This window comes from Podarcis bocagei (genome assembly GCF_964188305.1).
Source record: "Podarcis bocagei genome assembly, chromosome: Z".
Classification (NCBI taxonomy): Eukaryota; Metazoa; Chordata; class Lepidosauria; order Squamata; family Lacertidae; genus Podarcis; species Podarcis bocagei.
The window spans coordinates 13,609,416-13,636,548 of NC_138140.1; the positions used below are offsets into that span (position 1 = coordinate 13,609,416).

Consider the following 27,133-nt stretch of genomic DNA (forward strand, 5'->3'; position numbering starts at 1 on the left):
AATAAAGAGTTAACTTCACTTACTCCGTATGATTTCTTGCTGGCTGGCTTGCTGAGAACAAACTACCACAGAAGGAGCATGGTGTGTCCTCCACCAAAGGTACTACCTCTCCTCTAACACCCCCCACACTAATATCACAGACACAGGTACTGTCCAGGATTCAAAATGGCACCCAACATCCAAACATCAATGAAGACCCCCCCAACCAACACACCTTGAGCACTCCTGAGCTGAATCTAGCGATCATATCTCTACTTGTGGCTGAAGATATGCCACAAAACGGGCAAAGTCATTTCAAACTGAAATTTCAGTCTGCCATCTTGATTCAAAATGGCACCCAGCATACAAACAGCAATAAGGTCTGCTGCCCCACCCTGGGAACCCTCATGCCAAGTTTAGTATTATAAATGGAGAGTTCTCCAATTGTATAGAGGGTAAATGGGCAAACCATTTCCCAAAATATCAGTCAGGTCAACATATTCCTCCAGCATGACAGAAAAAGTGTTGGGGGTAGGGTGGGAGGGAGAGTTGGACTCCCCAGAGTTGGAATTAATAGATGGCAAAAAAGCCAGTGTCTTGTCAATATATAATTCCAATTAAAAGCTGTAAAATCATGAGTCCCAGCTCTTGAGAGCAGGAAAGAAGGGGTTGGGAGCGATTCACTGATAAATGTATTTATGCACTGGCTCAATGGGAAAACTTTAGAAATTCATCGGAAATCACTCATTGTATCAATCATCTCCGTTCCAATGGCATTTAGGACCCAGGGAAGTGAGGTATAAGGGGAGGGGTGAGTGAGCCCACCATAATCCCCGAGATGTACAGACACATATGCAGGGCCTTCCCAAGGAGTCATGGCCAGTGATATCCAACCACCTCAGTCACAATGCCTATCCATCCTATAGTGGGATGAAGCCAGACAAGACAGAGGGGTGTATTTGATTTGACTCAGGGACCAAGGAGCTGTAAATACTTTCCTTTGTACTGAGATGGGAGTAAGTGTGAAAGACTATATTTGCGTGACAGGGGTATGCCTGGATCTCAGGTTCTCAGGCATTACCTCAATAGAATTAGAACAGAGAGAGGGGAAATATCAAAAGAAGGGAGATTACCATATTCATTTTTTCAAATGGCAGAAAATTTAAATTTAAAAAACGCATGGAGACAGATACCCAAATGAAAAAATAATACACTAATTATTCTGAGGCCAAGCAATAGGCAGGAAGAATAGCTGGAATTTGGATATCAAACAATTTAATTTGGAAAATCAAAAAGGTAGAAATACAACCTAAATCAATAACAGACCATAATTCAATTATGATGGAGTTAAGAAACAACAGAAAAATACAGTTGACCCTTAGGTTATGTTACCTTTGGGCAATGTAATACTTGGGTTGCAAACCTGGAAGTGTATACTTCCGGGTTTCACTGCGTGGTCATGCACAGAAGTGCTCAATCGAGCTGTGCCCATGCACAGAAGGGCATCTCCAGTTTCAAAGGTTTTTGGGATGTGGCCAGGCTCCAGCACAGATCCCATTCGTAACCGAAGATGGAGAATGAATGAAAAAATCTTAAACAATGAAAAGATAATGAACAAAGCACAAGAACTTCTGAAGGAATTTTTTCAAATAAACATGGCACAAGAAACATACATCAGAGTGATATGGGATGCAAGCAAACCTTTCATAAGAGGCTTTTATATACAACATGATGCGATACAAAAAAGAATTAGAGAGGAAAAACTCGATCAAATTAGAAAGGAAATAGAAGCAAATGAGAAAATATTAGCCAAAGACCCAAAGAATGAAAATGCAAGTAAAAAAAAAAAGAAATTATTTCAAAATTATTTCTATTGTGTCCATTTCACCCTGAGTGCTTGGCCTCTCCTTCTCAATTCTGGCGGAGAGCCTGAGAGGCGGCCTTGCAGTTTAAGCAGAGGCTGCACGTGTTTCTTCAACCGGTGCTTCCGAAGAATGAGCCTCAGGAGCTGCAAAAAGCAGACTGTCTTGGGCTCCTTCGAGAGCGGTGGATGGAGGACTGCTTGAGCTTTCCTTCAGATTAGCCAAAGGAGCGGGGGATGCCACTGGTGCTGGTTCTCGGAGAGAGTTGCTGTGGGGATCCCCATAAAGGGGTGCGGCACTTGGCTGTTTCCTTCCCGCAGGTCCTTCCTCCTCGGTGCTGCTGCTCCCCCTTTGCTCCTCCTGACTCTCCAGCAGCTGCAGAGTTGTTGTCTGGAACAAGTAGAGGGGAGGGGGGATTATTTGCCACAAAAACGACTGCAGCCCCTGATGAAAGTACTGTGTAATGGTTGGTCTCTAACCAGGACTCAGGAGACCAGGGTTTGAATCCCTACTCAGCCACACAGGCACAGCTAAGTGACTTTCACTTTGTAGTACCTTAGATACAACCTGTTATTTCTAGAGAGCTGGGCTTCACCCTCTTTGCTGCTCCCATGATTAGTAATATGGGGCTAAATGCCACCCCAATCTCCAGGGGTCTAGGCACTTAGTCTGTGTTTCTTTGGAAATGAGGCACAGTGTAGACTGTGGTGTCATAATGATATCTATCTATCTATCTATCTATCTATCTATCTATCTATCTATCTATCTATCATCTATCTATCTATCCTTTATTGTGGTCCAAAGATCCACAAAACAATTTCTAAACTAGATACAGTTAAAACAACCAGACAGACAGATGGAAGAAACCAAGGCAGTCATTTGTTTTATCTAGGGCATAATGATCTTTGTTTCTTACAACCTCCGAAAGAAACTTTGCCACGGCCAGTGTAATATCATTTGACCTGTCATCCGAAAGGTATTTAATATGGGAGGCTTCAGATTTTCCTGGAAAATTTGCCAGTAGGGGATTGATCAGTTGGTCCCTTGCGTGTTCATGCAACCGATGTCTGCAGAACATAAACAAAGCCTATTCTGATAGAGGATGCCTCTATATTTAGTCTGGCTTTGGTAAATAAATGCCGATAGGTAGGTACAGACAAATTCCTAAGGTATGAGGATATTTGATAGCCATACCCGCGTTGAATTCCAGCTGCGACCAGGCTACAAATTACATAAGATCGGGATCGCAGGTCCCTATGTGAGATATCCCAAAGCCTTTGCCTCAAGGATTCAAGGGCAGTGTCATAACCCAGATGATATAAGAGGGATGATGGTAGTGGAGCAACATACGTTAATTTCCCCACTTGTCCCTTTCAATCCTCCCTTTAAGAATGAAAGAAGACGCATGATCAGAGTTCAAGGGCATCTTCCAGGGAGGCCAAGAACAGTCAAGGGTGCAAAGCTGGGGGGAGGGGTGGCACTGGGAGAATCCTAAGGGTCAGAGAGAGTTTTCCAGGGAGCCACTTCTGGCCTCGGGTGATGACTTTTGCCACCCCTGGGCACTACCTTCTCCATATTCTCCTTCTTAACGCGGAGATCAGCCAGCTCCTCTTCCAGGGCTGCCACCTTCTCATCCAACTTCTTCCCACTCAGCTTCTCCTCCTGGTATCTGCTTTCCATGTCGTCAGACGATTTCTGAAGTTCTGTGGAGGTGGGCCACAGAGCCAGTTACAATGCATGTCCTTGTTTCCATCCACTGCTGTAGCTAAGCCTAAGTACAGCGCCATCTGCACTACATGCTTTAAACACTCACAGCTTCCCACAAAACATTCTATGAACTGAGAACATTCTGTTAAGGGAGCTGAGAGGTGGTGGGAAACCCCAGTCTGCCATCACCCCCAACTACAATTCCCAGACTGTTAAACTATGCTGGAAATGGCTGCTTAAGCAGGGCTCTCCACTTCTATACAACTACAGTGGTACCTCAGGTTAAGTACTTACTTCGTTCTGGAGGTCCGTTCTTAACCTGAAACTGTTCTTAATCTAAGGTACCACTTTACCTAATGGGTCCTCCCGCTGTTGCTGCTGCTGCCACGCCACCGGAGCACAATTTCTGTCTCATCCTGAAACAAAACTCTTAACCCGAAGTACTATTTCTGGGTTAGTGGAGTCCGTAATCTGAAGCATGTGTAACCTGAAGCGTCTGTAACTCGAGGTACCACTGTATTGGCAGCTGGGGAAAAAATCACACTTCCCAGGATTCCTTGGGAGAAAGCCATGCCTGACTGCAGTGGCATGATTGCTGTATAGTGTGGATGGGGCCTCCGTGTAACTTTAAAGACATATCACATGTTTCTTCTCACTCTTACACTGTTCTGCTCTTGCATGCAGGGCAAGGAAGGTGCAGAATCTGCACAAACCCATTTTCTATTATGTTACATTATGTTATTGTTTGTAAGCTGGAGATTCATTTCAACAAAAAGCAGCATAGAAATATAATCAATCAAGTTTGTAGAGATCAGAAGCTTGCCTTTTTTAAACAGATGGAATTAAAGTCAAGAGTCTTTTTGGAGATTGTGTGTCTGAGTTTTTAACAGCTACACTGCAGGAGGCCCTAAGGAGCAGGACCTCCAGAGATTGCTGGACTCCAACCCCATCATTCCTGGCTACGCTTGCTGGGGCTCATGAGAGGTGAAGGCCAGTAATACTTGGAGGGCCACAGGCTCCCTACCCGCAAGCTAAAGAATTTCCTAGGATGATAAAACTACTCTGCATGTGGTTGGATAGTGCTCTTCTGCCATTTCAGCACCTCCTCTCAGCTTCCCTTACCTGCCAACTGTGCATGCAGTCGGCTGACCTGGGCTTTCTGCCTCTCCGACTCTGTCAGGGCTTCATTCAGTTGGGAGTGGAGATCTATCTCCTGCTTCTGATGACAGGTCAACTCCAGCTGGAGCTGGGTGATCTGCGCCGTGGCTTCCGCTAGCTTCTTGCTGATCCTGACCTGCAACGCAAAGGAGCAGAAGAGACAGGAGAACATATGGGGAAGGAGAGCCCACAAGACCTTTCCTGGGAGGATGCAAGAGTTGTGCTTTTGGAGGCACCCAAATGCTAAGAATGAGTCTCCCAGGAAACACCCAGAAGAACTGGTCTACTGGCAAGGCTATGAGGAGCAGGGGGAGGCAGAAGCCTTGGGATTTTTAGTTAGTTCAGCAAAAAGCATGCACGACAAAGGTGCATAAAATGGAGAGCAGAAAAGGTTTCCCCAGAAAATTCAGGACAGACAAAATAAAGGACATCTTCACACAGCAGAGCTCTCTCCCACAAGATAAAATGAAGGCCAAACAGTTAGATGGCTTTAGCAGCGGATTAGACAAAACAATGGGGCAGGAAAAGCTATACACAGCCAGCAGCCACAAGGGCTAGGGTCTCCCTCCACTGTTGTAGACAGCATGCTGTTCCTGGGAATTGCAAGTGATCCAGTGGCGGCCTGTGCTAGAGGGAAAAGCGGCGACAAGGAGAGGAGAGTTAACACCACCAGAAGCAAGAACAGCAAGAGGGGAGAAAGTTTTATCAAAAGAGGCAATGGCATTCTGGGTTAAGAGCACTCTGCTTATTCTGTGGTCCAAGCGCTGATTATATCTCTCAAAATCCCAGTGGCCTCAGGGTAAGATGCATGGAAGATCCCTTAATGGCAGGGTTTGCACGCTGATGCCGAAGCAAGAACAGGCCACAGCAAACCTGGACTTGCATGCTCTCCCCTTACATCTCCTCCTCTCATGCGGCCAGGAACCCTGACACTTATGCCCAGCCATGGTTTACTGTGTTGCCGGGGACAACGAGCTGCAGCTAACATCAACTATGGGTAATATCAAACACACCAACTTCAAATGTCTGTTACTATAAGCTAACTTCAGAAACTAATTCTGCTTAACATTAATGGCTGTTCTCAGTCCAGACAACAGAGGAAGCAGCAGTTACCTAGAAGTGGAAACTCTTCTTCTTGGCTGCATAGGAGGAAGTGAGGGGGACATTCATTGTGCTTGCTCATGTCATGCCAACCTGAGGTGCTTTTCAAAGGATTACCTGAAGCTTATGAATCTTTTACCTGTATGTGCATGTATACCTAGCCAGTCGTTTGTTCTATTTTGTTGTTGCTGCTGCCCAGAAACGTAACTTATTTCTGGCCTGAAGGCAAAGGGGAATTGTGACCTGCACTAGCGATTGTAAACTCCTGGGATAGCACTTGCCCTCCCCACAGCCTCAGTCACTTGGCCTTCCTGTTGTGGCTGCCACACTGCCAGGGCTTACCTTCTCCTGTTCAGCATGTAGGACCCTTGCCTGGGTGTGCTCCATGGTCCTCTGCAGTGAGCTGTTGCTCTGCTCAAATATCAGGTTGCTCTGCTCCACATAGCTGGGGGAAGAATTGTTTTTTACACACGTGAATCAAGGCATAAATCAAGGCAGTATCATATGTAGATCTCACTTTTGAAAAGCCACCCTAGGAGAGCTTCTATCCTTTATATCAGAATCAGAATAGTTCTTATTTCATGTTCCATCTTTCCTCCAAGGAGCTCAAATACTGGTATATAGTTTTCCTCCCTTTTTTATCTTCACAAGCCTGTGAGGTAGCTTAGGCTGAGAGAGTGTGACTGGCCCAAGGTCACCTTCAAGGCAGAGTGGGGATTGGAACCCTGGTCTCCCAGATCTTACTCTGACAGACCCTCTTAACTGCTACCCCACACTGGCTATATTCCTGTATTCCTCTATTTGTCCATCCAGCCCAGTACTGTCCACTCTGACTGGCAAAAGTCTTGGGGTGCCTGGGGATTGAGCCAGGCCACCTGAGCTTTAGGCTTCAGCCACAAATACCAGCTGTTTCTCACAGAGCATTAAAAGTGAGCAAGAGTCTCCCTCACCGTTGGTTGCGGTCAATCAGTTCACCAATCTTCTTGTTCTGCTCCTCAATGCGGCTGCTCTTCTCAACGATCTCCTGCTTCAACCTCTCATTTTCCTGTTGCACAAAGAGCAAAACGGAATGTGTCAGAGGCAGTCCTGGCCTCTACAACTCTCACAATCTCCAGCCACAATCTCTTCCCCAACCTCTCTCGGGGACCCAGATTTGAGGAGAGAAATCATTGTGGTCTTCCGCCATGGTCATGGACAGAACATGGGCAGTTTGGAGCTGCTCCCCTTTAGCAAGCCTCTTAGGTAAACTTTATTTAGTAAGCAAATTGTGAGACAGCTGTACTGCATGAAGCCATGGAAGCAAGATACATGGTAAAAGCAAAATACAACACAGAAATCCAAGCTCTGAGAATGAATAAAATCAGTTTCACAAACTCTGATACAATAAGCCCATCTATTCTACTCAACTTTAAAAAACAACACCATTTCAGCAGGTATAAAACTTGATCTGCATAACTGACATCTCAGGATGGAAAGCCCTCCAAAGCAAGCATGCTTTCAAGAGGCATCTGAACAGCGTCACACTAGGCCCTGGTCTGATTTGGGCTGGAAACTGTCTGGAGCTGCAATACTAAAAGCCCAATTGCTAGTGGAGCCTTAGAGGAACTGGAACAGAGGAAGCTCCCTTAGCTCAAGCCAGATAGTTGCGTGTATCCAGCTCAGTGCAGCCTACAACAGGGGCAAAGAACCTCTGCCAGTCCAAAGGCTGCCTTGCCTCTGGATCAACTGTCCAGGTGTGGGCGGGGCTAGGGACAAAAGTGGGTGGAGCAACAGGTGTGGCTATAATACAGGAGACTAGAAGTCTCTACACCGATTGCTCCACATCCAGGCTAGCAACAAAGACACTTCCAGCTGGCCAAAAGAACTCAAGGAAGGTGCAGAGCAGGAACAGGGAAGGACAGGGCAGCATCTGTGCCCAAGGCTCCCCACTGACTGGCAGCGTCTCCTCCAGGGTTTCAGGCACAGGGTCTCTCTCAGCCCTGCCAGGAGACACCACTGGGGCTGTACCCAAGACCTTTTGCCTGCGAATCACATGCTCTGCCGCTTAGCTGTGACCCTTCACCTGAAGGTAAAAGCAAGGTTCTAGTCTTCATGCTCTCAGGTAGACAGGCTCTTTACCTGCAGGATACGCTGGATGTTACTCATGATCATAGAGGTTTCCATGGTAACAGAAGAGACGCCTGGCAGCAAACCGGGGCCAGAGTTTTGCTTCCGTAGTTCCTCCAGCTGCAAGGGATGTGGGGAGAGAAAGGAGACGCAGCTTGAAGCATCAGCACATGGGAGAGAAGAAGCCAGATCAGGCCTGGGCCCTTTGAGCTGCTCACTTGTTTGCCAAGGAGAGAAACTGCCGGGAGCACAGGAACCTGGCTCAGTATCAGACCACTAGCTCAGTGCTGTCAACACTGGCGGGCAGCATCTCCCTGGGTTTTCAGACTGGGGAGTCACCCAGTCCTTCCTGGAGACGTCAGGGAGCTAACATGGAACCTTCTGCATGCAAAAAGGTGCTCCACCACCTAGCTGAAGCAACTTCCCTCGTCCCAAACCTCCCTCCCCATCAGAGATTAAAAAGGCAATTCACAAGCCTACTATAAAAACAGCTAGATACAGTTCTCCAAACAGTATGAAACAGAAGCAAAACCTGAAGGTAGACTGATTTATTATTTCAGAAAATGTATATACTGCCTGATATATGTATTTTTTAATGAAGATAAAACGCCAAAGTTGTTTAAAAGCCTTAAAACAGTTGAACAACAACTATCAATATGAGGCAGGCACCTTCACTGTACCGGCAACTCCCCATCTGTGGGCGCACCAGTTTTGGCCCTGCAGGGGTGTGGGGCAAGCTGACATGCACAGTGCCTCAGAACGCAAACCCCGTGTAAATGGGGAACCGCCTGTACCCTTTTCGGCACATGCTTCTTTAGATTTCTAGAATGCTGATAGGTTTCTAGTTTATCGCTGGTTTTAATTTTTTGAATATTTAAATTGTTTTTACTAATAATTCTATTGTTTTATTCTTTTTGTAAAGTGCTTTGAGTTCTTTTATGAAATAAAATAATCAAAAATACAAAACCAACACCTCAGGGGAGGGAGCTTTTCAGCCCACTGGAAAAGCCTGTTGCGAGAAAAACACCTTCCTATTGTTTCTGGAAAGTGCTAGCAAGGCAGTTCTTAAGCAGCTTCCTATCCTGAAAGTTCTGTATTACCTTGACTGACAGCTGGTCCATCTTGTCAGCCACCTTCCCAACGGCCAGGCGGATCTCTGTGTTCTGCTGCCGGGTCTCTGTCAGCAGGAATGAACCAAGGTCTCCAGCTGCTGTGACAGGAAAGAAGACTTTGCAAGGTTGTGTTTGTTATTGTTGTTTCAAAATGAGACTGCCAGCAGAAGCAAATACAGTGGTACCTTGGGTTCAGGTTACAGATTCCGCTAACCCAGAAATAGTACCTCGGGTTAAGAACTTTGCTTCAGGATGAGAACTGAAACCGCGCAGCAGCAGCGGGAGGCCCCATTAGGTAAAGTGGTGCTTCAGGTTAAGAACAGTTTCAGGTTAAGAACGGACCTCCCGAACGAATTAAGTACTTAACCCGAGGTACCACTGTAGAAGTGGACAGGGCGGGACAAGAGGGGTCACACCAATAAGAAAGGGCAGGGAGAAAAGAACACAGTTGTCCTTGAGCATCTTAACAAGCAGCCGTGAATCTTCTAGGGTGGGGGACTTTAAGGCAACTTAGCTGCCTCTTCCCAGCTTTTAAACGGCTGGAATAAGGCAAAAGGAAATGCTTCTTCACACAGTGCAGACTTAAACCGAGCAACTCTCTTCTGCTGGAGGCAGTGATGGCCACCAACTTGGATGGCTTTAAAAGAGGATTGGACAAATTCACGGAGGAGGAGAAGGCTATTGATGGCAACTAGCCATGAGTCCATGTTCCGACTTCACAATTGGGGGCAATAAATGCTTCTGAATACCAGCTGCTGAAAAGCACAGGAAGGGAAAGGTGCTCAGATCCTGCTTGTGGGTTTCCCACAGGCATAATGATTGGCCACTGTAAGAAGAAAATGCTGGACTACATGGGTCACTGGCCTGATCCAGTAGGCTGTGATGCTCTGAACAGGGGGATTTCTAACTTGAGTTAATGCTCAACAGGTAGGATTTCATTTCCTGGGCTACAGAGGCAGATGCTCAAGATTCCCTATCCGTACCAGTTTGGGAAATATGGGTGTCTTAATTAATCCTGGTGAGTCACCATTGCTTTCTCTTATTATTTATTGTTTGCTTTCTTCATATATGGCAAGCCTGCTACCAGACCTTTGGGTTGTCAACAATGTTAATAAAGGGGTTTGCTTTTTTAAAAAAGTTAATGTTTGGAAGCAGCTCCCAAAGCTACATAGTGCACAGTTTGAACATACCTTGGAAAGGAGCTGGGCACAACCCAACAGGCTGGAGCTGGGAAACTGCGGCACTCACTTGGGGGTAAGCATATGGCATCCCTGCATAAGGCTGAGAACACAGGTGGGGGAGGGAAAGGAGAGTCAGGTGACTTGTCACACTGACCAAACAGACGGCAACAAGGTCCCCCATTAAAACAGCAGGATTGCTTAAGCCTGCTCTCAAGGGCTAGAAGACCCAAAGGCCAAGGACTGCAAGGGATCCTCTCCTGCAAAAGGCAATGATGGACAACCATTTGGATAGCTTTAAAAGAGGATTGGGCAAATCCATGGGTAGGCGCCTATTGATGGCTACTGGCCTCGACAGCTAATGGCTGGAAGAAGGAATGCTTCTGAATGCCAGTTGCTGGAAACTGTAGGAGGGGAAAGAGCTCTTGCATGCAGGCACTGTTTGTGCACTTTGCACTGGGGCATCCAGGTAGCCACTGAGAACTGGTGCCCCCATCTGAACAGGATGCTGGGTGAGATAGGCCATTGGCCTCATCCAGCAGAGCTCAATGCATAAACAAAAGCCCGGCTGTATAGACAAGTGCTCAGAGCCCTCTTCTTTATCAGTTGTGACGGCAACCATGGCCTTCACTGTACCAGTAGTAGAACAGAACAGAGAGCAGACACGTCTGTGCTTTATCTTACGTCCTGGACACACTCTGACACACAAACCCAGGTCCGGGAACAAACACCAGAGCGTGTTCCCGGAGATGATTACCTCTTCCCAGATATGGTCAGAAGTACAGGAAGGAAGATCCTTTTATGGTTGAGAGTACCAGAGCAGGAACATATGTGATGTTAACCTGCATACAAAGGCTGATGTGGTTGGAAGGAGGGAGAGGGTGCCTGGAGGATATATATACTGCATGAAACTTGTCATTTCTTTGGACTTGCTGGGGACTAATCACGCAAGTGCCTTCTGCTATCCGGAGAGCAGAATAAACTCTTTCTTTGAACCAACCTCGGTGTCATTTTGACTTCCTTCCTCCTGTCCCGGAGCAACGCAGACCCAATCGGTGAACTCCAATAAGGCTACATGGTTATGCTGCACCCTCCCTATTTTGCAAATGAAGACCTGACACTGACAGAAAAGGATGAGGAAACTTAGTCAAGCCTGCTAGTCGCATGCCCCTGTCTTGAGCAAACCAGGGAACAGAGCATGATGTTGTGGCTCACCTGGCAGCCTATGAAAGAACCTTTCCCTGCCTACAAAGGACTCCTTACCTGACAGTTTTGAGGGGTTCTTGAAAGAGGTGGGTGTGGCTGGGGGGCAGCAGGCACCTGGAGCCCCAACACAGCTGGATGAGGAGCTAGGAAGAAAGCAGAGGCATCAGCGTTGCCCATCTCAATACAAGCAGTCCATCATCATCGTCATCATCATCAACATCAAAATGTTTGTCTCTATTTCCACCCAAAGGAGCCCAGAAGAGTCAGCACACAAACAGATCAATTCAAGCATCTAAACACAATGCCAGTGACAGATGCAGACTCTGCTCAAGCTGATCTACAGCAAATGAAGGACACTGCTCCCCCCATCCCCACACATCCAGATTTCCTCCGCTTTCTATGCACAATCATCATGCTGGCTTCTGGGTTGTGTCCAACTAAATTCTACTGAGTAGAGCCACTGCACTCAAGAAGAACCCTGCCAGATCAGGCCAGTGGCCCATCTAGTCCGGCACCCTCTTCTCACAGTGGCCAACCAGGTGCCCCCATGTTGTTGTTGTTTAGTCGTTTAGTCATGTCCGACTCTTCGTGACCCCCTGGACCAGAGCACGCCAGGCACTCCTGTCTTCCACTGCCTCCCGCAGTTTGGTCAGGCTCATGTTTGCAGCTTCGAGAACACTGTCCAACCATCTCGTCCTCTATCATCCCCTTCTCCTTGTGCCCTCCATCTTTCCCAACATCAGGGTCTTTTCCGGGGAGTCTTCTCTTCTCATGAGGTGGCCAAAGTACTGGAGCCTCAACTTCACGATCTGTCCTTCCAGTGAGCACTCGGGGCTGGTTTCCTTAAGAATGGATACGTTTGATCTTCTTGCAGTCCATGGGAATCTCAAGAGTCTCCTCCAGCACCATAATTCAAAAGCATCAATTCTTCAGCCATCAGCCTTCTTGATGGTTCCGCTATCACTTCCATACATCACTACTGGGAAAACTATGGCTTTAACTATACTGACCTTTGTTGGTAAGGTGATGTCTCTGCTTTTTAAGATGCTGGTGCCCCCATGGGAAGCCTGCAAACAGCACCTGAGCGCAAGAGCCCTCTCCCCTCCTGCGGTTTCCAGCCACTGACAGCCCTCTCCTCCATGAACTTGCCTAACCCTCTTTTGAAGCCACCCAAGTTGGTGACCATCACCAAGGCACAACAAGGGAACACACTTTTTACCTTGCATTGCCCACTGAGGAGGGGCCATTGGACGGTAGTCGTTCAGACAGAAGGTTGAAAATTCTTGAATGACATGCGGCTCCTGAAGAAGACAATGCACAATTAACCCTCCTGGGAAGTGGAAAGGGACCCTGGAGGCTTCAAATCCCACATTAACGAGAGAGAGGCATGCCAGAACATTTGTAGCTATGGGTTTTTTTTAATACGTTGTAAGCCGCTTTGAGCATTGTTTTAACTTGGGAAAGGCGACATACAAATAAAATGATTGATGATCCTTACAAGGCTTTCCCGCAAATTAAGATTCACACCCAAAACCAGTTTGGGGTGACTACTAGATCTGGGGAGGGCAAGACCCTCAGTTTCATGCAAAAGGCCCCAGGTTTGATACCCGGTAGGCAGGGAATGCCCCCTGTCTGAAACCCTGGAGAACCAGGTAGGTTTGTAATCAACTAAAAAAAAGGGCCTCCCCTCCTTCACTGCCAGTCAGTGTAGACAGTAGGAAGCTAGGTGGATGAGCAGTCTCACTTGGTATAAGGCAGCTTGCTATGTTCCTCAACAGTCATCCTGCCAACCTACCTGAATTTCAGCAACAGCCAACACACACAAACCCCACTGAAAAGAACCTGGGAATTGAAGCTAACACACCTCTACCTCCTTGTCAGCTGAGTCTTGCTGGGGTGCAAATGTGCTGGATGGGACAGGTAGCATAGGCTGACCCATCTTCGCCATACGGGAAATCAGTTTCACTTTTGAAACTGTCCAGGGAAAGAGAAAGGGGGGGGGTCCCTCATGAACACACCATTTCCTTGCTACATTTTCACTCTAAAACTATTAATGAAAGAACTTTAAAACTGCATATTTAAAAAAAAAAAACCACTTAGAAACCCATCTCAGAAGTCTATGCAAGCACAATATCAAATGTTAATTACTCATAGTTACTGATGATATGCTTTTCCTGTGACACACTATTTTTCCGTGTATAAGACTAGGCTTTTTCTCTTAAAAATAATGTCAAAATTAGGGGGGATCTTATACACGGATACATTTCCCCCCATTTTCTTAAATCAAAGTCCCAAAAAATAGGGGGCGTCTTATAGACTTATAGACCGAAAAATACGGTACTTTTATTATGTGGGAGCTTTTGAGTTTCTCAAAAAATGCTCACCAATAAGGATCCCACTCTCTATGGGAGGACCAAGTTACTTCTCATTGCTTTGGTCACATTCAACAGGAACTATACAATCTATAGGCAGATTTGGCTTCAATTGGGACTTACCGCTAGATGTTTGCTAATAGAGCTTGATTTGGTACGCACAGCTGGCTCCCTGCAGTATAGAAGGAAGGGAGTTAACAAACCTGAGCACAGTAGGAAGAGTCAGTTAAGGGGTAGGATACTCAAGTGGCCTTTGGGACTCTGCCTCGGCCAAGCCCCTCACCTACCCCACCTCATTACCTCCCCAAGGGAGCTTGAGCCTGGCTGGAATATGTCCTTGAACTGTGACAGTGCACCTTGCTTCCCTGGACAGGGAGAGGTGTGTGCAGAAAGAAGCCCCACATGGTGTATTTTCTGGCTGCACAGAAGGCAGGAGCAGCATCTGTTGCTCTGTCCACTGGAGCCCCAGCCCAGCCCTGGAATGTGGCCCCTGCCAGGTTGTCTATGAGAAAAGGTGGCCCTCAGGATTCTTTGGAGGAAGCCACAGCTGTTGAAAATGGCATGGCGCTATTTGGAACTTATGATTTATTGTGATTTATTGAATTTGTATACCAGACTTCATCCGTAGATCCCAAGGTGGTACAGTGCAGATGGGGTCTGAGTTATGCAGCTGAGGTTATACAGAGTTAGGATGCGACAACTGGGAGAATGGAAGGCTTCAAAGCTAAGGGCACCCTCAATTTATTTCTCACCCTGGCTTTGGAGCGGGAGTAGGAGGAGTCAGCCAGGCTGGGTCTGTAGCGGGGCTTTCTGATTGTGGTGCTGATGAAGGTGTGAGGGAGTCCCTTGGGCCCAGGCTTTGTCCGGCGGAGTCAGCACCCTTTGCAAACCTCACCTAAGGGAGCAAAAAAGAGGCATCATGGAGTCTGGTCAAGGCAACCACTGCCTCCATTTGTAGAACTTCATCCAGGCGGTAGACCGACCACCCAACAACCTTCTGAGGTTCTCTTGGTTGCTAACACGTTGGGAGGAAGACACACTCACCCGTTTGACTTCCACCTCAAAGGCCAGAGTTGAGTCCGGAGGAATGCGTTCAGCTTCTGCCAAAGGCCCGTAAGCCAATGCTGGCGGGACAAGGAGGAACCGCCTACCTCCTCTCTTCATGCCAATCATCCCATCTTCCCAGCCCTTCAAGTTCCAGAAATGGAGAACCAAGCAAAAACAAGTTTAGGTGACCACCTTCGCTAAGTGCCAGAACCACACAGCCTTCGCCAACCTGACGTCATCCAGATACCTGGGACTCCAACTCCAATCAGCATGTGCTGGCTGGGGATGATGGGAGTTGGAGTCCACAGGATCTGTGTGTATGTTTGTCAGGTTGGTAAAGGCTGGTCGAGAGCAGGGCACAGGAATACTGACACATCTCTTGCACTCTTGAGGACAGTACTGTAGTTTAAAGCAGGGATGAAAACCATTCCCTCTGGGGAAACCTTCTTGGTGGGGAGGAGCATGCCAGGAGTGGGCGGGGCTAGAGGGGAAAGCGGGAGGGGCAACGAATGTAATTTTTCCCTTTGTACAATAGGCTACCTTAGACACCCACTCACACTCCCCCCTCTGCCTCTCATCCAGGACAGCAAGAGGCAAAATTGGAAGTCCAGGACTGCTTTTGGTCCAGGCCACAGAGCAGGCTTGGCGAGGGGCATGGCCTGGGGTGAATCCTGAGGGCCAGTTTCAGTCCCTGCTGGGCCTGAGGTTCCCCACCCCTCCTGTAAAGAAAGGCCAAGCCTGACTGACCAGTAGGGGAGGATGAGGAATTTTGCAGGGATCGAGGTACTCTGTTTGGGTCTCCCACTCCAGCAGATCCTGGCAAGCGTAGACAAGCTGGGACAGTTACCTGCCTGCCGTTCTTGAGGAAGCCATTTGATCAGGGTTTGAGCTCAAAAAACATCACTGCTATTCAGCCTTCCACACATCCCGGGCTGCTGAACTCTGCTTAGATGTGGAAGTGGAAGAAAGAATTCTTGCACTGCGGGGGGAAGATAGCGCCATCTTACCTTGATGACTTTGCCAGAGCCTAGCTTCAGACGGAGTAACTTCTCTTTATTTACATTTGAGTCGAAAACCTGTTCCAAAAGTGGAAGGTCGATGAGGTGAAATTACTTTTAATGCGGAAGGTAATAGGTTCACGTTCCGCTACTCCAGTTGCTGAGCCAACAGCAATGAGTACCGAAGGACGGGGCACAGCTCAGGGACACAGACCTGTTTTGCAGGCAGAAGGCTCCAGGTTCAATCCTGGCATCTCCAAGGAAGGTCAGGGAAAGGCTTTTGCTTGGAAGCCTGGAGAGCTACTGCCACTCAATGTGGGCGATGCCAACCTAGACCAGTGGCCTGATGCATGCAAGGCAGCTTTCTATGTTGAATCCCCTACCTAGCGGTGCCTCCCATGTTGCAGATTGGGTAGAATTATGGTTGAGAAATAGGATCTACACCTTGAAGACAGGTGTAGCTTAGGACCTAACAGCATGTGCTTCCCAGGAAGAAGGTCCTGGGTTCCCTCTCCAGCATCCCCAGTTGAGAAAGGGCGGCAAGGCTGGGATAGGCCCCACCTATGGAGAGCAACCAATGCAACCCCCATGGAAAAGCACTGGCTAGAGCCCATTGGGGTTGGGGTCAAATGCACATTGAGCTGTGAAGCAAGCTGGGTGAACCTCACCAAGTCCCTCTCCTGTTTCATTTCCTTGCAATGTTATTGAAAGGCAAAAGGATGGGGTTGTGGGAGAAAAGGGCTGTATGCAATCTATAAACCAGGAGTGGGAAAGCTGTGACCATGCAGTGCTGCTAGAGACTTCAACCCCCATCATCCCCAGCCACCCCCTCTGCCAGGTCTCACCTGCCCAAGACCACCGTTCTGGAACAGCCAGCCTGTAAAAGTGATCCCCAGGACATCTCCAGTCGCCACACCTTGGCCGTTTCCGAGAACAAGATCCTGGCACAGCACTGAGTCAGGAGAACGACTGCTGTTATACTTGGCAATGCACAGCTGCAAGGAGGAAGAACCAAGGCCCTTTGTGTCATTAGCCTGCATTGTCATCCGCACCTATGCAATCTGGCCCAGCGCAGGACTGGCTGAAGACCCCAGGGGCCTGAAAAGGCCCCAACTGGCTACACCACCATTCCTTGCTCTCCCTGGATACTTCTTAGTAGTTGGCAGAGAAAGCTTCTGGTGACTGATGCAAGAGAGCTGACCTCCCACGAACACTAGTTCAGTGTCTGCAGGACAGTCACCCCCCACCCCACAATGCAATGCACGCCTCTAGCACCTGCTTGCTGAAGTCCACAGCCGCCATTTCTGATTCAAACATGATGGACCAAATCTGCCTCTGATCATCATAAAATGTGCAGTAGTTGTTGGGCTGCACCTGCGGAAAGAGAAAGGAGAAAATGGAATTCTGAGCAGCAGACAGCCTCTGCTCAAAAAACCTTTCTTCCTGATGGGTATTGCTAAAGACTTTGGGTTGTGTCCCAATGTTAGCCCTACTCAGAACAGACCCATGAAAATTGATGGACATGATGAACTTTGGTGCATTAATTTCAGTGAATCTACTCTAAGTACACACACACACACACACACACACACACACACACACACACACACACATCAACATATGTAGTGTGTCATGTTTAGAAATGGAAAAATGCTATAGGATTTAGGGGTGGAGGGCTACCCCAAGGGATGTTAGCTACAGTAGGTAGAATGTCATTTCCTTTACTTTGTTGCCTCCATGTAAGCATTTTATCCATAGAGGGGCCCCCTGGTTCTAACACCATTCAAATCTAATGGGTTGCAACAAGCATTGTTGTTGTTGTTTAGTCATTTAGTCGTGTCCGACTCTTTGTGACCCCATGGACCAGAGCATGCCAGGCACTCCTGCAACAAGCATTAGCCCCACTCAAAGCAGACCCACTGAAATTAATTGACCACAGCTGAGACCTCATATGCAATGTGCATTTCCAACCACCAAAGAATTCTGCTTAGCTTCAGCCTATGCCATGGTCCTTGCAGGTCTTAACGTCAAAGCTTACCGTGAATACAAAACAGGCATGGATGTTGGCAGTCGCAATCTGCTGCAGCTGGCTGATATAGAGAAGCACTCTGTACTGGATTCCACAAGAGACGGAAGGACAGAAGAAAACAAGAGCAAAAGTGAGGAATCAAAAACTACGGGGCTGGCTGTTTTCAAAAGCACCTGGAGCTCTTCTTATACCAGGTAGCGTTTCCACAGCACCCCAACAGCCAAATGACATATTAACATATAAATACATCAGAGGTGTTCATCGTAGGAATTGCTTTGGTTGCAGGTGCCTGGCTTAGTTACATGTGGAGTGACTTCGTTACAATGGAGCAGGAGTGGGGAGCCTTTGGTGCTGAGCTACAACACCCATTGGCTGATGATGGGAGCAGTCATTCAGCGACATCTGGAGAACCAAAGGCTCCCTACACCTGGAGAAACCAAGGGGTGAGATCTGTCCTTTTCCGCCCAATCAGCTAAACGGGAATGACAGCCCAGTGTTTTATCCTGTCCCCACCACCCTCACCTGCAACAGGGGAGTGGGACAAGGCAATCATACCAGAGTCTTCCTGGAATAAACGCATATGTTTCCTGACATATTTTATCTGTTGCTTGTAAAACACCTGTGAATCCTTTCATAGCAAAGTGGGGCAGAACAAACCACTGAAGAGCTACTGAAAAGGACAGAGGCTGGAAAAACTGAATCCCTTTTCCAACATAAGCTGCTGAAACCCCCTTCCTTTTTTGAGTGTGGTGGGAACGTTTATTGATTTTTCAAGCCACGACAAAGTTACCGTCTCACCTCCCTCTATCCACTCCGCACACAATACCCCCTAGGCCCTTCTTTTGTCAAGATGCTAGTCCACATGGTTCTAGTTACATAAGAGCACAGGGAGCTGCCTCAGACTGAATCAAACCACTGGTCTTTCTAACTCAGGACTGCCTACTCTGACTGGCAGCAGTGTCCCCAGCCCTACCCAGAGGAGCTAGCAATTGGATTTGGGAGCTTCTATCTGCAAACTGGATGCTGTGTTGCTGTGCGACAGCCCCTTCCCTGCTGAGAATACTTTTTGTAGAGAAGTGAGGTCAGAATAAGAAAAATGGGAGCTATAACCCTTGTGAGCTGATTAGGCAGAAAGAGACAAGAACCAAAACAGCACCTTTGCTTTTTCCAGAGTAAGACACCATCAGGAAACCAGGATTCAGACAAAGGGAAGCATTTCCTTAGCCCAACCTACATCAACCCTGTATCCTCCAGATGTTTAGGACCAACAGCAGCTGTAGTCCCAAACATCTGGAGGACAGCAGGTTGGCAGAAAGCCAGGCTACTTCAAGACACCACACCTCCTCCTCTTACCTCCTTGGTTGCATTGCTGCCCACTACAGCTGCTCCATACTTGCCATGTTTCACATATTTCCCATTGGTACTGGAATGAGAAGAGAACACCTCTTAGCTTCCCACAATTGTTGCCACCATGCCAACCCCATGGGTTATATTAAGCAGCTCTTTACAAAGACTTCCCAGGGGTTGTTTAACTCCCATCAGCCCAGGCCATCTGGCCAACAGTGAGGGGCGATGTGGGGGGCGGGCGGTAGCAGCCCAGCAACATTTTATCAGCCCACAAGCTCCCCATCCCAGGAGGTCTCTACCCTCAGTTCAGTTCAGTGTTGGCTGGTGCCTCAATGGGGTGAATGCAGGGAGCCCAACTCTAGGTGGCACCAGAGCCAACGACAAGAAGGGCCAGCTAAGTCTAGGGATGTCCCCATCCTCCTCCCTGCTGTGCTCTACCATGGCAGCATGGAGACTGAGGGGGAAGAGGAAGCTGACAGGAAGTCCTGCCCTCTGGATCGGTTGGACGTAAGAAGGCAGGCAGGTGGGAGCCAACTGAGGGCAGAATGAGGGGGTGGCGTCCTACTGGACCTGCTTTCACTGGTATGGCATACGGCAATTGAGCCAGCACATAGAGCCAGAGTCAATGATATCCACAGCCTGATTGGCTGGAAGTAAAAAAACAACAACAGGCAGGTGCGGGCAGGCTGAGGTTGGGGAGGGATGCCCCATTCGCGCCGATTGACACCCCCCCACTGTTGCTCTACCTCCATCGTCCAGCCCAGACACTGAGGTCCAGCCCCAAGGCCCTTCTGGTGGTTCCCTCGCTGTGAGAAGTGAGGTTATAGGCAACCAGGCAGAGGGCCTTCTCGGTAGTGCCACCTGCCCTGTGGAACGCCCTCCCAGCAGATGTCAAGGCAATAAGGCAGTGAGCAACTATTTTACTTTTAAAAGACAACTGAAGGTGGTCCTGTTTAGGGAAGTTTTTAATGTCTGATGCTGTACTGTTTTTAATATTTGGTTGGAAGCTGCCCAGAGTGGCTGGGGTATAAAAAATAAATTATTATTATTCAGCTGCACCTCTTCCCAAACAAGCCAGGCAAGATGGAGAGATGATTGCAAAAGATGTGAGCACAGGATTTTGGTAGCAAGAACACCCTGCAGCTCATCCCTTCTGCTGTAGTACTCACAACAAATATGCATGAACAGCTGTAGCGAAGAAGACTGAATGCACTGCTGCAGTTGGCACAGGAGAAGCAGTGGGTGCAGCAGCAGCAGCAGCTGCAGGAGGATGCTTCTGGGTAGACAGACCTGCAGCTGGAGCAGCACATGAGAAGGGTAAGTGCTCTGTTGCAAACAGAGCATTGCTTGCAAATATCAGGCCAAGTTAGCTCCCTTGTCTGAGCCAGTAGCTCAGATTTATGGAAAACAGGAAGTTGACTTTTTTTTCTTTTAATACTTTTTTTTTGCTTTAAACAAATACAGATAAATATAAACAACCACAATTACAAAAGAAAAATTATTAATAACAATAATGGAAAAAGCTAAAAAACTACAAAAAATATCAAAGTACATGGCATAGAACATAAGCCATTATGGGGAAGGGAAAAAAAGAGGAAAGGAGGAGGAGGAGGAGGGAAAAGAAAAAAGTGGGGGGGGGGAATGAGCCAAAACACAAGAAGGCTCGTCCATTGTATGCTTCCGTCAAGATCACAACAGATCATTCTTCTTATCAATTCTCTCTATCTGCATTCCATAGAATCCCTCATCTTGGTATCAGGGAACATTTCCCTATGTGGTATCATTCTAAACATAACCAGGTCTTTATTGATGTACCCTTATCCCCTAGATAATTATTTAAACATTCCCGTTCTTCTTTCACCATCTTTTTAGGTTTATCTCTTATTGCATCTGTCAGCTTCACGAGCTCCAAGTACTCGCATAATTTGACTCCCCATTCATCTTTAGTGGGTGTATTTTTATATTTTCAGTGTTTTGCCACAATAACCCTTGCTGCTGACATTGCATACATAAATAACCTGGTTTTGTTTTTGGGAATATTATCTGAAACCATTCCTAGTAAAAATTCTTCCAGATTCTTGCTAAATGTAGTTCTTATCAATCTCTTTATAAATCATATTCCAAAATCTTTATATCTCTAGACAGGACCACCACATATGGTAGTATGTTCCTAACTGTTCTTTACATCTCCTGCACTTATTATATGATTTATTTATTTTTGCTAGTTTTACGGGGGTCAAGTACCATCTTTAGTACATTTTAATAAGATCTTCCCTTATAAGGAAGCCAGCCATGATTTTTTAGCCCATTATTCATTCCAAATACTGGGTTTGATCATATGTCCCAGGTCCCTCTCCCATTTTACTGTAATTTCTTTGATATCCTCCTCCTTTCTTTCCCAATTCAAAAATAGTTTGGCGGCTTTTAGTTGATAATATTCCAGCCAGGTTATTCCCTTCTGTTTCAGTTCTCTTAGGTCCTTTATTTTCGGGTTGCTACTTATTTCCTCTACTAAATCCTTGTATGTTAACCAATCACTGTTCATATTTTTCCTATGAACTGTCATAGATTCCATCGGTGACAGCCACCATGGTGTTTTGGTCACTACTGATATTTTACTTCTCCCCCATACTTCATATAGTGCCCTTCTCACAAAATTATATAAGAACAGGAAGTTGCCTTGTATGGCGTCAAATCACTGGGTCCATCTACCCCAGTGTGGTGAATACACACCACCAGCACCTTTCTGGGGCCCCAGGTCAGGGGTCTCTCCCCAGCACTACTCGGGAGTTGACCAACCCAGTTGATTCTGTGGGGCTTCAGAACCAAAGGTTGGACTAGATGGTCCACAAGGGCTCGTCTTATGTTCCTAGGCATTGTGAACAGTTTACTTACCAGTAGCTGGTTGACCTTTTTTAGGCTGCTTGGGTGGCATGTATTGGAAGAGCACATTTCCAGATTCTGTAGTTGTCTGATCCTGTCCAAAGAGAGAGGCCAGCCTGGTCCTGGGCAGAGAGAAAAGTAACCATTCACTTCATTCACACAGAGAGGCAAGCGGGTAGGAACAGAACAAGACATGTATCTGCAAGCCAACTGCAGGTTGGCGATTTTGTTGCAGCCTTCCCCAAAGACCAGAGGGTAATGGATTCAAAAACTAGAATCCTGTTAGGGATTAGGATGTTGGCCACCCCACTTAGGGGTGCTTGCCGAGGGGAGCTTTGCCCAGTCTCTCTTGGGGGTAACCAGCCTGGCAGAGCTGTCATAAGAAATTAATGCACACAACTAAAGGAGTAGACGCATTGTGGGTCTTCTCTAAGCAGAACTTAGTTGGAGACAATCCCTTCCTTTTCCTATTAGTTTCTATAACCTCTCTTCAGAACAAAAGAAAAGCCTGCAGGATCTGGCCAAAGGCCCAGCGAGTCCAGCATTCTGTTCTTACAGTAGCCAACAGAACCCAGGCACAAGAGGCCTCTCCCCTCCTGTGGTCTCCAGCAACAGTTGTTCAGAAGCCCTGCTGCCACCAACTTGGTGAGCACAGCCACGGTGACAAAACATTGCTAGCCTTCTCCTCCCTGAATTTTTCTAATCCTCTTTTAAAGTCACCCAAGTTGGTGGCCATTCCTGCCTCCTGCGCGAGAGTTCTGTAGTTTAACTGTGCATGGTGTGAGAAAGTACTTTCTTTTGCCTTTCCTGAAGGTCTTCCAACATTCAGCTTCATCAGATGTTCACAAGAGGGAGAGAAATTGTTCCCTATCCACTTTCTCCGTGGCATGCCTAATTTGATAAACTTCTATCATATTATCTCTTACTTGCTTTTTGTCTAAACTACAAAGTCCCTAAAACTGAAAAGGCTGTTGCCCAATTATTGCACCCAAGCTTTTATAGAACCTAGTACAGTGGTACCTTGGTTTTTGAACAGCTTAGTTCACAAACTACTTGGAACCCGAATGCTTCAAACCCGGAAATGAGTGTTCAGGTTTTCAAACTTTTTTTGGCATCTGGACGTACTTCGGTGGGGGGGGGGGTGCACTTTTGTTTTGAGTGCCACAATTCCATTGCCTGCTTGTTTGCTGCCTGACCTGGGCTTCCCTTATTCAGCACCAGCTGCACCAACCACTGGGCGACACCCAAAAGCGGAGGAGGGAGTGGCTGATGCTGCAAGGACAGTGGTGGCAGAGGGGCCCAGAGGGTGGCAGCGACACCCCCTGCCTGCGCGGCATGGCCTTCCCTCAGTTGGTGCCGGCAGTGAAATCTGGAAGCAGAGAAGGGTGTCGTTAATGATGTAGCGACTTCGCCTTCTCCGCTTTCGCTGCCACCGATCCACACCCAGAAGTGACTGCCGTGACAGGATGCTGGTGCCACCACTGCAGTAAGAGTTCTTCACACACCCAAGTGGCGGGTTGGGTGGGTGGGGGGATGGATCTAGAAAGGCTGGCATGGGGGGAGGAAGAGAAGCCAACTTGCTCCTCAGAGAGATGACTTTTGCCTTCCTTTCCATCCCCCCTCCGCCACTGGAACTCCCCCATCACACACCCCGTGCACTCATCCCTCCAATGGCAATGGGTAAATCACTGCCAGTTTTTAATACTGGTTAGCAGATAGCAGCCTGGTCTATTGCTTTCATTTTATGGATCAATAGTATAATTAGATAGTCATTTTCATGCTAAATTGCTATTCTGGGGGTTGTTTTTAATTGTCTGGAATGGATTAATCCATTTTGCATTACTTTCTATAGGAAAGTATGCCTTGGTTTTGGAATGCTTTGGTTTTGGAACAGATGTCCAGAAGACACTGTAAACAAAACAAAAATTTAAAAGGTATCCATTACAGTGGTACCTCGGGTTAAGTACTTAATTTGTTGAAGAGGTCTGTTCTTAACCTGAAACTGTTCTTAACCTGAAGCACCACTTTAGCTAATGGGGCCTCTCCTGCTGCTGCCGCGCCACTGGAGCACGATTTCTGTTCTCAATCTGAGGTACTATTTCTGGGTTAGTGGAGTCTGTAACCTGAAGCGTATGTAACCCGAGGTACTATTGTACTGCAAAGATACAAGCCCTGCCCTTGCGGTTTATCTTTCCCCACATGCGGAGATTCACTGCCAGGAAGGTGGGGAGAGGGAATAAACCTGGCTGAACACAAGTGATTTTCCCTACAGACATTCAGAAGTATCTCATCTCAGGGTTGTTCTGGAAGCAGAAACTTACCAGTTACCGCACATCCTAGCCCACTTCCCCGCACACTTGAGAGCTAGAAACTTGCAGATTAAAACAAAGAAAGAAACAAACAACACACACATACTAAGGCCAAGTATCTTCAAACATTAAATCTCCAGCCTTAGACCCAAACTCCATGCTATACAGAACAGAAAGCAAAAATATGCAAGGGGTGAAGTGCCCATTTTAAATGCCTGACAGCACTCCAAACAGCTAGAGAAAAACCACAAGTGAAAACATGCATGTTTGAGGGGCTCCCAAAAGAAGCGAGCGGAACAGAGATTGTGAGCTTGGCTTCTCCTTCTGGGGAGAGTGACATTCTGGGAAGACATAGATCAGGGGTCATAAGCAGGGGGCAGTCCATGGTCCCCAAAACCTTGTGGGGTACCGGACTATATTTTGAATATTGGGGGGGCATTTGCAGTTCTCCATAAATTTCTGAACTACAACTCCCACTGGGTATATGTCACTCTGACCTTTGCTCACTGCCAGCGTTGCCAAAAGCAGTAGTGCAGTGCCCTTATTTTGAACACCTAAAATGTCACAGTGTAAAGGGCACTAGAAATCTTTCTTAGGGTTCCTTTTGTAGAAGGAATCTAAGACCACAAAACACCTCCATTCAGTCCTGTTACTGGCACCCACTTTAGGGCAGGAGTTAGAATGCCAAATTGTGACCTGGGAGATCAGGGTGCAGACCCCCACTTGGAGATGAAGCTCACTTTGTGACTCTCTCTTAGTGTAACATTAGCACAGAAGAAGTGGTCCCTGCTGCTCGCACCCAATCATCATGAGAGGCGAGCTTTTTAGCCACTGCATGCTCCAAAGCTAAGCATGTAAGAAACAGTGAAAACACAAGGCACTTCGGTTTCAGCTCAATGCTGGCTCTGCTCAGAGTAGGTCCACTGAAATGGGCGGGCGTAACCAAGGCATAGTTTAGTCGGATGCAAGCCAGTGCCTCCCATTTCATCCTTAGCTGTACGAAACCCCGCCCATTTCATCCTCACCAGCAACGCTGTGAGGCAGAGAGACAGAAAGAAGGAAAAAGAGAGAGAAGGAACCTTGCTGGTTCAAAGACGCCTAGCTCAGCTGAACTTCGCCTCTCTCTCAGCGCCTAACAGCAGGTATTTGCAGACAAACCCCTCTGCATGTGCTAGGAATCACCCTTCGCAAGCCTGCACACACCCACCCTAGCCCCACATGCTGCCCCAGCCCCACATGCTGCCCCAGCCCCACATGCAGCCCCAGAACCACATACAGTCCCAGACCCACACCCACCTCAGCCCCACATGCTGCCCCAACCCCACATACAGCTCTAGTCCCACCTGCAGCCCCAGAACCACATACTGCCCCAGCCCCACATACAGCCCCAGAAGCACATGCAGTCCCAGCCCCACACCCACCCCAGCCCCACATACAGCTCTAGTCCCACATGCAGCCCCAGAACCACATACTGCCCCAGCCCCACATACAGCCCCAGAACCACATGCAGTCCCAGAACCACATGCAGTCCCAGCCCCACACCCACCCCAGGCCCACATATAGCTCTAGTCCCACATGCTGCCCCAGCCCCACAACAGCTCTAGTCCCACATGCTGCCCCAGCCCCACATGCAGCCCCAGCCCCACATGCAGCTCTAGTCCCACATGCTGCCCCAGCCCCACATACAGCTCTAGTCCCACATGCTGCCCCAACCCCACATGCTGCTGCCCCAACCCCACATACTGCCCCAGGCCCACATACAGCTCTAGTCCCACATGCTGCCCCAGCCCCACATACAGCTCTAGTCCCACATGCTGCCCCAGCCCCACATACAGCTCTAGTCCCACATGCTGCCCCAACCCCACATGCTGCCCCAGCCCCACATGCAGCCCCAGCCCCACATGCAGCCCCAGCCCCCCACACAGCTATGGTCCCCTCACACAGCCCCGCCCCCTCACGCGGACCCAAAGACACCCGCACACCCCGCATCTCCCCCCACGCAGAGAGGCGCCGCATTCTCACCCTCCCGTCGGAAGCTGGAAGGCCTCGTCTTCTTCATCCATGTCCCCCAACATCCTGACGGCCCCTCGCTCCCCGCGCCCCTCGACTAAGCCCAAGCCGGGAGGCGAGAGCCGCAAAGTGCGCGGCTGCAACTTCTCGGCCATGGCTCAAGTGCTGGGCTGCAGAAGCGAAACCAGCAAGCCAAAGCGGCCGGCGGCATTCGCGGTCCCCAAACGGGGCAAACTTCAACACGGAGGGAAGAAACGCGTGCACGGGGACGCCAGCGATCAGCTGTTGCTGCCGCTGCCGCGAATTTGGCGGCGGGACTCTTAAGTTTGACGGAAAGGGAGGGGGACACGGCTGGACCAATGGGAAGCTGGTTTCTGGGAGAGGGAGGCGGGAGGGCGGGTGACGCTCGCTCGATGCTGGCCAATGAGGTGGCGCCTCCGCTCGCCGGGCGAAGAAGGGACGCGTCTGAGGAGATCGAGGGAAGGAAGAGAAGGCGAGGAAGGCGCAGGTAGCTACCTTCCGAATCTTCTCATTGTGCTATTTACACTTGGTCTGGCAAAACACATTTCTTTCTTCTTATTTAGCGTTCTCGTTTAATACCCATAAACTTTTACTATGTACATTCTCCATATTCCAAGATTCATTCTAGGTCTGTCAGGAGATTAACGTTGCCACTCATTTTTAAGATCTTCCTTAAATGTTATCCGATCTTGATTAACTTTTGGTATT

At 48.1% G+C, this 27,133-nt stretch overlaps 1 protein-coding gene across 1 annotated transcript; it reads right to left on the reverse strand.

The window, feature by feature from the left end:
- Positions 1–1,677: 1,677 nt before the first annotated feature.
- Positions 1,678–26,566, reverse strand: LOC308578948 (FK506-binding protein 15-like). Its single transcript, XM_081179551.1, has 22 exons — positions 26,417–26,566; positions 22,098–22,207; positions 20,372–20,498; positions 19,209–19,278; positions 17,865–17,939; positions 17,102–17,200; positions 16,672–16,821; positions 15,836–15,904; positions 14,826–14,969; positions 14,534–14,676; positions 13,905–13,953; positions 13,274–13,414; positions 12,629–12,710; positions 11,467–11,552; positions 10,216–10,306; positions 9,014–9,141; positions 7,926–8,033; positions 6,758–6,852; positions 6,135–6,252; positions 4,671–4,842; positions 3,408–3,544; positions 1,678–2,231 (listed from the first exon to the last, which is right to left on the reverse strand). The coding sequence occupies exons 1-22, from the start codon at positions 26,557–26,559 to the stop codon at positions 1,929–1,931; spliced, it is 2,640 nt and encodes an 879-aa protein (XP_081035677.1). The 5' UTR covers positions 26,560–26,566; the 3' UTR covers positions 1,678–1,928.
- Between the last annotated feature and the right edge of the window lie 567 nt (positions 26,567–27,133).